The 13,677-nt window shown below is 42.7% G+C and overlaps 1 protein-coding gene across 6 annotated transcripts in view; it reads left to right on the plus strand.

The window, feature by feature from the left end:
- The window catches only part of tbck (TBC1 domain containing kinase), a 196,372-nt gene that overhangs the window by 36,994 nt on the left and 145,701 nt on the right, over nt 1-13,677 (plus strand). For all 6 annotated transcript variants that reach the window (XM_068045581.1, XM_068045572.1, XM_068045590.1 and 3 more), the window contains 7 exons: nt 360-420; nt 496-557; nt 1,578-1,639; nt 2,523-2,671; nt 5,356-5,488; nt 8,662-8,761; nt 11,301-11,350. In XM_068045581.1, coding sequence (XP_067901682.1) covers nt 360-420; nt 496-557; nt 1,578-1,639; nt 2,523-2,671; nt 5,356-5,488; nt 8,662-8,761; nt 11,301-11,350 — 617 coding nt within the window. The remainder of the gene's footprint in view (nt 1-359; nt 421-495; nt 558-1,577; nt 1,640-2,522; nt 2,672-5,355; nt 5,489-8,661; nt 8,762-11,300; nt 11,351-13,677) is intronic.

Raw genomic sequence — 13,677 nt, forward strand, 5'->3', positions numbered from 1 at the left:
CCAGTTACCATTTTCAGACATAAGTTTTTGTAATGTATTATAGATTTCTTTGCATTAATCTGCATTTGCCACCTGTCTGCCTAAACAGCCAATATGTATATTTCTATCAAATTCTCCTGCATTCTTCCTTGACAATGTGCTATGCTTCCTATCACCAAAGAAATCAAACCAAGTGTGGTGAAACACAGGCAATAATTTGAAATGAATCGACTAGGAGTTCATGTCAGACAAAAAAAAAACTTTTAGCTCAATCTCTTTGTCTTTATCATTTCCAGATGTGTTGTATTTAACAAATCTATTGTAAATTAATTCTAAGACCAAACGCACTAAAAGCCTGATTGCGTATTTATTTTATTCAGGGTCATAAACTGCTCCAGAATGTGGACATTTCTGAAAGGCTAAAATTTATCCTAAATCTAGGTAAGCTTTTTGTTGTACTTGGTGGTGTTGATTTTTGTTTCTCCATCCTGGACTTATTCTAAGTTTGTTTTGCAGATTGCGTGGATGATATCTTGACTGTAATATCAGAAGAGCATGGCTGCGTAGAGATTACCATGGTTTGCTCTATTGACTTTACTTTTTGTAATGATTACAAGCTAAATACTGATGTATTTTTGTTTAGTTGATTGTCATCACAACATTGTACAATGTGATAAAATGACTGGACATCAGCCCAACGTTCCTTTTTTGCTCCCCCAACACCGTTTCTTCTCTCCTGTCTCCTCTCCTTCCTGCCACACAGCGGTGCCATGTTTCATTACTGTCCTGATGCAAAATTTCTCCCCTCCCTATCCCAGACCATATCACAACTATTCACCACTCCTTTGCCTTCCTACTCTCCTGTCACTGTCCTAGGTTTGAATACCTCTTGAATAAGCCCAAGATTATTTCTGTGCCTCTTTCGACATTAAAAGACTCTTTACAAGCTGTAACTTAACCCCATCCATTGCTCTCTCCGACCATCCTGCCTGATACATCTTGACTGTCAAAAGGCTTTCAAAAAACTCATGACAGTTAATTAAAGTCAAAGTTCTAGAGACTGAGGGTGAGTCTTGGGAAGGGTTTAGAAACTTAGTGAAGGGTAGCAATCCACCTACTGAAAGATTGAAGAACCAGACATGAGGTTAGGCTTATAATATGCAGAATCCCATTTGCATTTGTCAAGGTCTTTTCTACCTGTATTGCCAGCTTCAAATAAACTTGCACCCCTAGATCTCTCTCTCTCTCTCTCTCTCATTTTAATATAGGATATATTTCCTTTCTTTTATCACACACTGGTAGATCTCCCGTGAGGTTGCACTCCAGTGTTACACCATTTTATAAGATATTGAGCAATAGAGGCACACGTCTGAATGCAAGACACTCTCTGGTGGGTCATGGGACTGACCAGCAGCACTATCTATACCCAAGAGACTATTTAAGGTATACCCGAGATTCGGTAAATGTATACATAGCAAATTCGTATTTCTCTAATTCTAATGAAATGAAGATACTGGCTTATTTATTTCCAAACATGGATTTGATTTGCCCTTTGTGTACTTGTTGGTAAATATAAATGCTGTTTCATCTTATCAAAGGATTTATCCAAAGATGTTCAAACACTGTTGAAAAAATGCCTGACCTTTCACCCATCCAAAAGGTAAGTGCTTTTGTAGCTTCAAAGCAAATTTCAAAATGTCAACTCGACAAATTATCTCAAAGATAAAAGACTGACTTTTCCAGTATTATTCTCATTTGCTGTGCGAATTTACCCTTGGGTGAATGTTTTTGTCCAAGTGGTGCTCATCAAGGTGGGCAACTTTAGTGTTGGGAAAGAAGACATTTTCCTATTTTGGATATCCAGTATCCCAGGTCTGATGGTTAGTTGCAGTACAAAATGCCCTCAACTCTACCCAATGGTGTCTTGCCTACAATCATAGGGTGTTTCCTTGCTGCACTAGTTAGTTTCCGTTTCCTATACATGTCCCTCGAGACTGACAATTATGGACGGTTTTACTCTGTGTCATTCTCATTCAGAGCTTGTTTGAAAGTACCGATTCATATCTTGTAAAAATAGTTACTTGTAACGTTTATGAATTTGAATACAAAAACATTTCTGACTGTCTCGGCTGAATTGCAAGTTACCTCTTCTAGATTATTTCCAGTGTCTCTAAGCAGCCGCAGATAGAGCCTGCAATAATGGTTCCCTCAAATTTTGATTGTTTTAAAAGAAAGTCCCCTCTCTAGTTGTCATTTCTCTGAGATCAGGGTTTCCCTGGTAAATTGTGGGAAGAGAACTTCCAGTCATTGAAGACGCGCACTGCTCTGAAGTAGGAGCAACTAAAGTTCTTTTTAAAGTTTATCTGCTGCGTAATTTGTTGTAGTTTATCTATAGTGGAAGGTTCTACAATATATACTTTCCTTCGAACAATGAAGTAATCGGATGAGAAAAGTGCTCTTCGCCAATGTTATCATTTGCTTAAAGGTTATTATGTTCCTGTTGGAGTAATATCACTGTGTTCTGGCATCTGTTTGCATGGTAGGCCCACTCCAGCTGAACTACTGCAAGACAGTTTGTTCAGTGAAGTTTCTCCTTTGTACAAACCATTCCGCAAACCTGACGGTCTCTTTTCATCCTCTCTGCGTTGTGCTGATCTAATGATCCCTGAGGACCTGGGGACATTCTGTAAAGGTAATGATACCATGGAAAGTTTATTTTATATTAAACTTCTGTGTGGCCATGTTGGGCGATGTGCATTGGGGTGCATCCAGAGATAACTGTAACACAGACATATCTCAGGACTCTATTGCTTACTGGGGCACACAAAAAAAAAGCCATGAATTTTTGTACTAGGTAGCAAAACACTAACTATAATGTCAATGCATGCTCCAGTAACTCTGGTTCATTAAGTGATGCTTACAGCTAAAGGAAACTTTGAGGCAGGATTCTTTCTGGGTGAGAACTTCACATATTGACGTGCATATTTCATAGTTTAGTTTAGAGATACAGCACTGAAACAGGCCCTTCGGCCCACCGAGTCTGTGCCGACCATCAACCACCCATTTATACTAATCCTACACTAATTCCATATTCCTACCACATCCCCACCTGTCCCTATATTTCCCTACCACCTACCTATACTAGGGGCAATTTATAATGGCCAATTAACCTATCAACCAGCAAGTCTTTGGCATGTGGGAGGAAACCGGAGCACCCGGAGGAAACCCACGCAGACACAGGGAGAACTTGCAAACTCCACACAGGCAGTACCCAGAATTGAACCCGGGTCGCTGGAGCTGTGAGGCTGCGGTGCTAACCACTGCGCCACTGTGCCGCCCCTGCTTTTCTGACATAAACATAGGTGAAATGCCATTAACTCTTATGGTGCTGCTCCAATTGCCTTGTAGAGTACTGACAGTCTAGTCACATCTTCATACTGTTGTGGAAACTGGAGCACTGAGCAAATCACCCTTAGCGAGTGCGCTGGTCTATACATCTGTAAACTGTGCTGAGTGCAGGATAAGAGATTACTTTTCTCTGCAGCTGCTGAGCAGCATTCTGTCACTCAGATCGGTGACGATAACCGGGCTGATGTTTTCTGAGCATCTCTACGCTTGTACCAAGTGTTCTAATCATGCTTACCACTTCTGTACCCAGAGTAGATGGGATGTGATTCTTAAGCCAAGGGTTGACCGTTTGCAACTGAGGAGGGTCTGCAGCATTATGCTGCACCTTTTTTCATCAAAAAAATTTCCCTAGCCTTACTAGGACAGTTGATGCTCAAGGAGGAAGAAAGGTTGAGGGTAGATGTTTTATTCAAAGTATTTTCCCCATTCTATATTGAAAATAATAGACTTATTTGCCTTCTTGAAAATGTTAGATTCATTGTCAGTACAGAGACATCTGAAATTAAAAACAAACTACTAGAAATATTTAGCAGATCAGGCAGCATTTCTGGAGAGAGGGAAGTAGAGTTAATGTTTCAGGTCGTGACCTTTTTTTACCAATTCTGAGAAAAAAGGAGGTATTTGATATTAAATGGAGTAGAAAAGGTAAGTCCTGAGCACTATTTTAAGTTTAACTAGATGAGCCAAGCACATTAGGCCATGCCATAGAAAGCAATGATAAATAATGTAGGCTATAGAAACATAGGGCTGGATTTTGAGCCCCTGCCAGGGCCAGGATTAGAGGCAGGCGGGCGCTTAAAAAAAAGCCTGCGTGCCAGTTGCCTGTCTCCATCCCGTCCCTGAGCCATTTTCCTGTTGGCGGAATGTTGGTGGGGGGGGTGCATGGGTGGGCAGCTGGGCAGTTGAAGGAGGCCTACTGGGATTTTCCGATCAGCCTCCAGGTTCCTGGAGGCAGGGGGGCCAGTTTAACTGCATGGAGATGGCCTTCCGGCTGCAGGCCAGGGCACCAGCACTCCAGACAGGCTTTGAGGCTCTCCCTGCCTGCCTGGGTGCAGTAACAGCCAAAGGCCATCCTGTAGAGGGGTTCCCACCCCACAGTGGTGGCCTGGCTGCAAAGGCCATTCTTTACTTTACATTTTAAAAAGTTGGAGAAAGGGCTCATCCATTTTGGGGTGACCTTTCTCTCACTTACCTGCCATGGCGTCCTCCTGCTGCTTTCAAGCTGGAAGGCCTCTGATTGACCCTCCAGCTTTGGGAGCCCACCTGGTGTCCTTAATTAGATGGCTAGCCCACCCTCTGGCCATTAATTGGCCACTCCAGGAAAAATCAGTGAGTGTTTCTCACACAGTGCGGTCTTCTGACCACCATTTGAGCCTGATGGCGGGATTCAGAAGCCTGCTGGGAAAATCCAGCCCATAGAATCTTGCAGCATAGGAGGCCGTCAGTTCGGCCCATTGTGCCTGTCTCGACCCACTCCCCTACTCTTTCCCCATAGCCTTTCAGTTTTTTCCTTTTCAGATATATGCCCAACTCCCTTGTGAGAGTTACAATTGAATGTGCTCCCACTACCCTTTCAAGCAGTATATTCTAGATCATCATAAGTCACTGCTGTTAAAAGGAAATGCAGACCTAGCTTATGCAACCTGTCTTCATAATTTTACCCTTTTAACCTGGGTATGGCTAAAGTGAGGAACGCATATACTGCCCAAAGTTCCCTTCAAGATCTTCGCTTTATGGTTAACTCTTAATATTGTGGAAGTCTTTATAGCTGATGCTCTAGAATGTTGGATTATATCTTGAAGTAGTTCCCGTCATTAGCAATTTTGAGCATACGGTGATTGAAATAGTTGCAAATGAGGGACTTGTACATGCTGGCTATATTGGAACTTAAACTATCAAATTATTCAGACTTGTGATCCACAGATTTCCCCAAGATACAGTATTATTTACCCTTTTTTTTTCTTGAAGATGAAGACTATCTTTCAGAAAGATCTATTGATGAAGTCTATTATCTGTGGTGCTTGGCCGGAGGAGACTTGGAGAAGGAACTTACAATCAAAGGAATCATTCGCTCCAAACCGCCAATTTGTACATTGTCAAAGTAAGTCCTAAATCTCCACCAATATCATGTATATATTATTTGGCCAGTGTGATTGTCTAGAGAAGATTCCCTTTTTTATTTTGCCCCTTTCCTCAGACTCTCGAGTTGGAAGACAATGTTAACAAAACTGAGTATTTTGTCCTTTTTTTTTCCCCAAAAGCACTTTCCAATCAGTTTAGTAATAGAAAATGCAGGAAACACTCAGCAGGTCAGTTGACATCTATGGAGAGATAAACTTGGGTTTAACACAGGGGTGAAATGAGTTGTGTTAACAGCTACCCTTAAAAGTTGTTATGACATTTGTTGTATGAAGAATCCTTAGATTAGTTAGATTAGTGATCACAAATCCCCATCTAAATTACAACACTCATAAAATGAAAGTTCTACATTTAAACTTGAGTATTTTAAGAATGCTTTTAAGAAAACAGTTATCTGCTTACAGACATCAGATATACAGATTTCCCCTCAATATTGTTTTTGTGTTGTGGATTGGAATGAAATAATTATTCATCAACAACTCATTGAAACCAGAACAGCATAAATGTTTGTTTTCAGAGCAATGAAAATATTTGATAACTGGTAAATTTAATAACCTACCTGTGCTATGCTTACTGACACTTTAAACGACTTCAGTAAAATTTGTTCCAGTGCTCAACACAAAGTCAACAGAAATCAGGATACAATTGGTGTTACTTATATTGCAAATCTACATGCTCCTCTCAGTGCTCCTCCATGTGCGCTCCTCTCCTCACCCGAGTAGGAATAAGTGGGTCATTCTCGGAGTGGCAGGCTGTTACTAGTGGGGTACCGCAAGGATCAGTACTAGGGCCACACCTGTTCACAATCTATATAAATGATTTGGATGTGGGGACCAATTTTAATAGTTCCAAATTTTCTGATGAGACTAAACTAGGTGGGAATGTAAGTTGTGAGGAAGATGCAAGGAAGCTTCAAGCAGACTAGGACAGACTAATTGGCCAAGAACGGCAGATGGAATATAATATGTGTGAAGTTGACCGCTTTGGTAGAAAAAGCAGAAACACAGTATTTCTTAAATTATGAGAGGTTGGGAAATGTTGGTGTCCAAAGGGACCTGGGTGACCTTGTTCATGACTCATTAAAAGCTAGCATGCTGATGCAACAATCAATAGGGAAGGCAAATGGTATGTTGGCCTTCATCACAAGGGGATTTGAGTACAGAAGTAAACAAGACTTACTGCAATTGTATAGAGCCTTGGTGAGACTACGTCTGGAGTATTGCATACAGTTTTGGTCTCCTTATCTAAGGAAGGGTGTACTTGCCATAGAGGCAGTGCAACGGAGGTTCACCAGACTAATTCCTGGAATGGTGGGATTGTCTTATGAGGAGAGATTGCAGAAACTGGGCATGTATTCTCGAGAGTTTTGAAGAATGAGAGGTGATCTCATTGAAACTGACAAAATTCTTACAGGGCGTGACAGGGTGGAAGTAGATAGGATGTTTCCCCTGGCTGGTAAGTCGAGAACCAGGGGATATCGTCTCAGAATAAGGGGAAGGCCATTTAAGACTAAGATGAGGAGGAAGTTTTTCACTGAGGGTTGGAAATCTTTGGAATTCTCTACCCCAGAGGGCTGTGGAAGCTCAATCATTGAGCATGTTCAAGGCAGAAAGGGATATATTTCGGGAGACTAATGACATCAAGGGGTATGGGGATAATGCGGGACAGTGACGTTGAGGCAGATGATCATCTATGATCTAATTGAATGATGGAGCAGGCTCGACGGGCTGAATGGCCGCCTCCTGTTCCTATGTTCCTACTCCATTCCCACCTTGCAAAAAGTCCACCTCCTGCATTTGCTCACCCTAGACCACTTGCTGTTGTTCATTGATGGACACGACACAGATAAAAGCGGGTAATCTGACTTCCTTCCCTTCTCAAAGTCACCGATTCTTGCTCCTCACAATATTTCGCAGACTTTCTGGATGTCCTGGAAAGTCTCTCCAGATCCCAACCCGAGAACGACTGTGAGGGCCGGATAGATTCAATTCGCGAGTCAGATATAGCCCCCAAGCTATATTTTTCTTCTGTTTCTGTTTTAGGTCAGTGACCTGTTGATGATCCAGTTCTGCATGCAAGTTGATGATAAACTGATGATCATCAACTGGTTCTTTAGTCTGATGGTTTAAGGAATCTACACAGAAAAAAGTAGCCAGGATAAAGAATTCCTGCTATAAAAAGCAAATGTTTCTTGCTGGTCGGTCCATGACTTTTAACATTCTGTCTCTTATCTAAAAATTGTGAGAAAGAATGCAGAAGACTTTGGTAGCAATAGGCACAATAGTAGAATAGACAATTAGCTTGCTGGTGCAGTTCAATACGTAGAAATTTATAATGTATTAAAAATTTTCCTGTCTTTTTTTTTGCAATTCCTATGTCAACATTTACAATGGAAATGGTATGTGTAAACTTGTCACGCTGTGGTTACACTCTTCTGCTATTGGAGGCATTCCTGCACCACAGCTGTCAGTAGTGTGTAATGACAGTGTGTCAAGCTTACCTAGGCAGTTTCCATTGTAAATGTGAAAGGAATTTATAATGGCAGTGCAAAAGTAAGGACCGAACGCATGACTTAAAGACATGGACTGAAATCACATGTCCATCCCTGGATGTAACCATGATTCAGTAAACCACACTTTTTCTGACTGCGTGTGTGCAATGCCGCGGATGGTCAGCTAGTATACTTAAAGTCATTTATGACATCAAAGAAGGCCATTTGGCCCATCGAGTCCATGCCAGCTTTTTGCCCAGATCCAATCTTTGGTTCAGCACAGGGAAGGACCTGAGAGCCAATTACTCCATCCATTATTCCTTACTTGAAACCACACAGCCAAAATGTTAATGAAAACAGAATAATTACTAATATTTCACTACTGTGAGCTAAGATCAATGTATTGTACTACTCTGAATAAAATGGCTTGAGGACCCATCTTGAAACAGTGACTAAGCCATGTGTGGTGTAAATAACACACATGTCTGACCATGTAGTCTTGTGGCTCCAGCCACTTTTGATTTATACCGAGGTGTGACTTCAGGTGTTGGCACATTCATTTTAAAATCAACTATAGTGAAGCCAACCAACCTGTCTCAGGACCTGCTTATGAAATAACAAGTTGTAACTTTGAATATTTTAAGCTTCATATTAGAAGATGGAGAAAGCTTTGGGCAAGTAAGAGATAGAAGTTTCCTGCTGGATGATACCACACTGACGCTATCATTATGCCAACTCAAGAATGTAAGTATTAAAATGATTTTTTCAATGACTTTGCAAATGATAAATTTCTTTAAAATTGAATCTTACTAAAATGTGCTCATTTGTTCTTTGTTGACTAAAACTAGACTTGCGATTATCATATCAAGTAAAGATCTTCATTACTGCTGGTTCTCTAAATGTTCTAGAGATGTCTTTCGAATGAAACATTAAACAGAGGCCCTGTCTGCCTGTTCTGGTAAATGTAAAAAAAAAAAAAATCCCAGGGCAATATTTTGGAGAAGAGCAGGGGAGTTATCCCTAGTGCCCCAGCCAATATTTGTCCCTCAATCAACATCACAAACATAGCTAGTATCAATCCTATTGGATTGTTGTAAAGACCCGTCTGGTTCACTAATATCCTTTTAGGGAAGGAAATATGCCATCCTTACCCAGTCTGGCCTACATATGGCTCCAAACATTTTGACTCTCAACTACCCTCTGAAATGGCCTAGCAAGCCACTCAGGTTGTATCAAACCACTTACCTCCTGACTCCCCAAAGCCTTTCTTTGGAATACTCTCCATGTGCCGCTCCAACAACAGCCAAGAAATTCAACACCATCCAAGACAAAGCAGCCTGCTTGATTGACACCGCATCCACCATCGTGAATATTCACTCCTTCCATCACCAGCACACTGTGGTAGCAGTATGTACCATCTACAAGATGCACTGTAGCAACTTAGCAAGGCTCCTTTGACAGCACCTTCCAAATTTGCACCTCCTAAAAGTACAAGGGCAGCAGGTGCATGGGAACACAACCAAGAGTTTCCCTCCAAGTCGCGCATCATCTTGACTTGGAAATACATTGCCATTCCTTCATTGTCGCTGGATTAAAATCGTGGAACTCCCTACCTAACAGCCCTGTGCTTGAGGTGGAACACAGCAGTTCAAGAAGGCGGCTCACCACCACCTTCTCCAGGGCAATTAGGGATGGGCAATAACTGCTGGCTTGCCAGTGACGCCCATATCCCATAAACAAATTTTTAAAAAAAGAAAAAGATTATGACCTGTCACCTCTAATCTTTCTCTTCCTGCCAGTTTAAGATCTGGCTGCCTTAAACTTGTGTTCTTCCTGATTCATTAAACAGGAAGCAGTTATAGTACTGGGTGCCATGGTACAGCGCAAAGCTGTATATTCTTTCAAGAGGAGAATTGTTCCAGATTGTGAGTAGATGATTACATAGTACACTCCTTCGTTGGAGCCATTCTGGTGCTCAGTTTAAAGGGTGGTTTCTATGGTCCTAATTTATTTTCTTAATGCTGCAGTGTTTGCTCATTGGGAATAGCCGGACGAAAGTGCAGGCTGGCTAAGTCTAAAAAGAAAGAGCTTGCATTTATTTAGTGTTTTATCATGTTCTCAAGCGACTCAAAGTGGGGTCACCACCAAAGAATTAATCTTGACGTACATTCACTGTTAGAACACAGGTTGTGTTATGCTATGTGGCCAAATATGGCAACCATTCCATGAACAACAAGGTCCCACAAACATCAATGCGATAAATGATCCTTTTATAATGGTGTGAACTGGGGAGATGAATGTTGGCCAGAACACACAAACTTTGGACTTGGAGGCTAGAATTCTATCACTGTGCTACTGCACAAAGTTTCCCATTCCCATTGTCCCCATTTCTCCAGCTCTAGTTGTTAGTTTTCTGGTCCTCATCTTTATTTTCAAATCGTGACCTCATCCCACCTTCCCTCAGTGAGCTCAGCTGTCTGAATGGCCTTGCCATGCCCTTGAACACTAGATTATCTCTCCTTCTGCTTTGCCATTTCCCTGCCTGCTATCAAAAGCCTCTCAGAAACCCTTTGACCATCCTTCTGCCCCTCATTTTACCTCAATTCCTTTTATCTTCTCTGCTTGACATCCACTTTTTTTCCTCTTACCTGTTAAATTCACAGAAGTCTTTTTGTGCACGAGGAGCACTATAGAAATGAGTACCACATTACAGAATTGATCCTGTAACAAAGGCTTTTACTAAATCAAATAGTCACAATCCAATGAAAATTCCTTGAGGATTGATTGTGCACAAGTAGCAAAGGAGGTAGTGACTTAATGGCAGTGAATGTCCTTTTTGGGGCTACTTCAGGAAATGATGAAAGGGCTTCCACTGAAATAAAGATGACAATGATTTGATAAATACGGTACAGTAAAACTCTTCCTTTCACAATCATGTACGATGGCAATTGGTAAATTTCAGTTGCTCAGTGCCCCCTGTTGTGAGTTTTGAGCAAAATATTCAAAAGCTCAACTTAAAAAGAAAATGCATTCAGTTTGATAAACAGAGTACTTGGTGCCTGCTCTTAAAATACCCAGATTATTTCCACAGCTAGTTCTGTTCATACACTCATTCACTAGATTGTCCACTCAAAATCCCTGGCTAAGGAACCTCTCCCAGCTTAACAGTGCAACTCTAGAAGTCAGACCACCTGATTGGCCATCTATTGGGTTGCATATCAGGCTAGCAATGATTTATATTTTCACAGTACTAATCTAGTATTTTCATCTGCTTGTCTTCTAGAGATTGAAAGATGTTGCTGGAGAAGCATTTTATCCTTTGCTGGAAGATGAGTGAGTAAACATATTGTCTGATTAATCGGTACCTGGAGTGAGTTTATAGAGTTGCAGTTCAGTCAGGGGGTATCTTTAATGAATACTAGTGCCTGCATTTGCCGCCTTCATGAGGCATCCCTTTATATCAAATTGTGTTTCTTTTTGGCAGTTCTATGGCATTGGCTTTAGACTTTATCTTTCACTAATGTTCTTCAGGAAAGGAACTCTGCCATCCTTACTCGGTGTGGTTTATATGTGACTCTGAACCCACAGCAATGTCTTAACCGCCCTCTGAAATGGCCTAGCAAGCCACTCTATTGTATTGAAGGCAGCTCATCGTCGCCTTCTCGAGGGAAATTAGGGAGGGCAATAAATAAATTATTGTCTAAGATGGCTCCTGAACAGTTGGCTCCCTAGGGAGCTCCTCACCATGCAGTTTTATCTGTGGCCATCTGTTGCTTTCTCCCCCAAAAACCTCTCTTCTGCTGAATGAATTCCCCTGATTTTAACAATGGGTGCATTGTAGCCCAAACATCAAGTTAACTGTTAGTTTAAATGGCCTGTCTGTTCGGTCAAACTCCATACCTTACTTTACGAGCTGTGGCAAAGATCTGTTCTCTTAAATCTGGCTTTAAATTCGTGGACTTCTCTGGACATTAAGACCATGGGGGAATTTTATGCTCTCCCCGTGGCGGATTTGGAGGCAGGGAGAGCATATAATCGTGTGGGATGGTGGCGGGGTGGGGACCCAGCCATCTTCCCGCCTCTGCCAAAATTAAATCTGGGCCAAGAAGGCCTGTGAACAGCCTTCCCGTCCCACTGCCAATTGAGACCCTTAAGTAGGCAATTAATGCCCAATTAAGGGCCTCATCCCGCTGCCACAATTAGCCGAGCAGCAGGTGGTCCTGTCACTGCACGGGAAGCACAGCAAGTAAAACTATGTGAATTGCTTGCTGTCTCTGGGGGCGGGGCTCCCTTGTTAAAAGGCACATAGTGCCTGAACGACGGACCTGGCATCGGGAGGGGGGCCCACTGAGAGCCCCCCCCCCTTGCTTTTGCTGCCGACCCCCTACACCCACCTATCCTGCGACTTCCACTCTGTGAGATCCCTCCTGCCCTGACTTACCTGTGACCTTGGTCCAGCGTCGCATCTGGGCCTTGGGTGGGTGCTGCAACGGCAGCAACCGCTGCCTTCGCGGTGGCACTGCTCAGTTAAAGAGCTGCCGGGCAATCCCGGCAGCTATCAGAGGGCAGAACTTCTGTTGCAGGTCTCTGAAAACCACTTCTGTCCAGTTAAGTGCCTAATTGGCACTTATTTATTTAGAGATACAGCACTGAAGTCTGAAGCACTGAGTCTGTGGCGACCAACAACCACCCATTTATACTAACCCTATAGTAATCCCATATTCCCTACCACCTACCTACACTAGGGGCAATTTACAATGGCCAATTTACCCATCACCTGCAATCTTTGGCGGTGGGAGGAAACCGGAGCAGCCGGCGGAAACCCACGCAGTCACAGGGAGAACTTGCAAACTCCGCACAGGCAGTACCCAGAATTGAACCCGGGTCTCTGTGAGGCTGCGATGCTAACCACTGCGCCACTGTGTTGCCCTAAGCTGACTTGAGTCAGCAGCCTCCCACAGAAGGTATCATGCGGGGTTCTCACCTGTGCTTTTGCCAGCGGTCGAGATCCCCTTTGCCCAGATAAAATCCCGGCCCACATTTCCGCACTGGACTACAATGGAATAAGCTGAAAGACTCGGCTTCTGTCTACCATCTACTGATCTTTGATCTGTGAGCGGTGGGAAAGGTCTGGAAAAATCTAGATCTAGATCTTCCCTCAAACTTGGCTTCAAATTCTTGGACTTCTCTCGACATCAGAAGGATGTTTCTGCTTTGGACTACCCTGGCTATAATGTAAGACCAAACTTCTGTCTCTGATCTACTGCTCTTGTGTGATATTTGAAGTACCTTTGATTAGTTTACAGCCCTTCGCCCACCACCATTGTGGTTAAGAGACTCCACTCTCCTGCTGAGCCTGTGACTGGCCACTGGTTATACTGGTTTTTCAGCTTCAGTCTATTGCTGGCCAGAAATTTACTCAACTGGGCTGAAGAACAAACCTCCACTGCTTCTGAATTTTATGGTGTCCTCCAACTTCGCCATCATCTTTCTGATCCTGCAACTGCCTCTGGATCTTCACTCCCATTTTTAAAAAAAAGCCTCCAGCAGTGCATCCTCTGACACACTCTCCTCAAATAGCTTCTGGACTTCACTCACGACACCTGTCTCCAAACTTGGACAACAATTTGTTGCTGCATGCTGACGCCACCCTACCTAAG

This window comes from Heterodontus francisci, chromosome 1 (genome assembly GCF_036365525.1).
Source record: "Heterodontus francisci isolate sHetFra1 chromosome 1, sHetFra1.hap1, whole genome shotgun sequence".
Lineage (NCBI taxonomy): Eukaryota > Metazoa > Chordata > Chondrichthyes > Heterodontiformes > Heterodontidae > Heterodontus > Heterodontus francisci.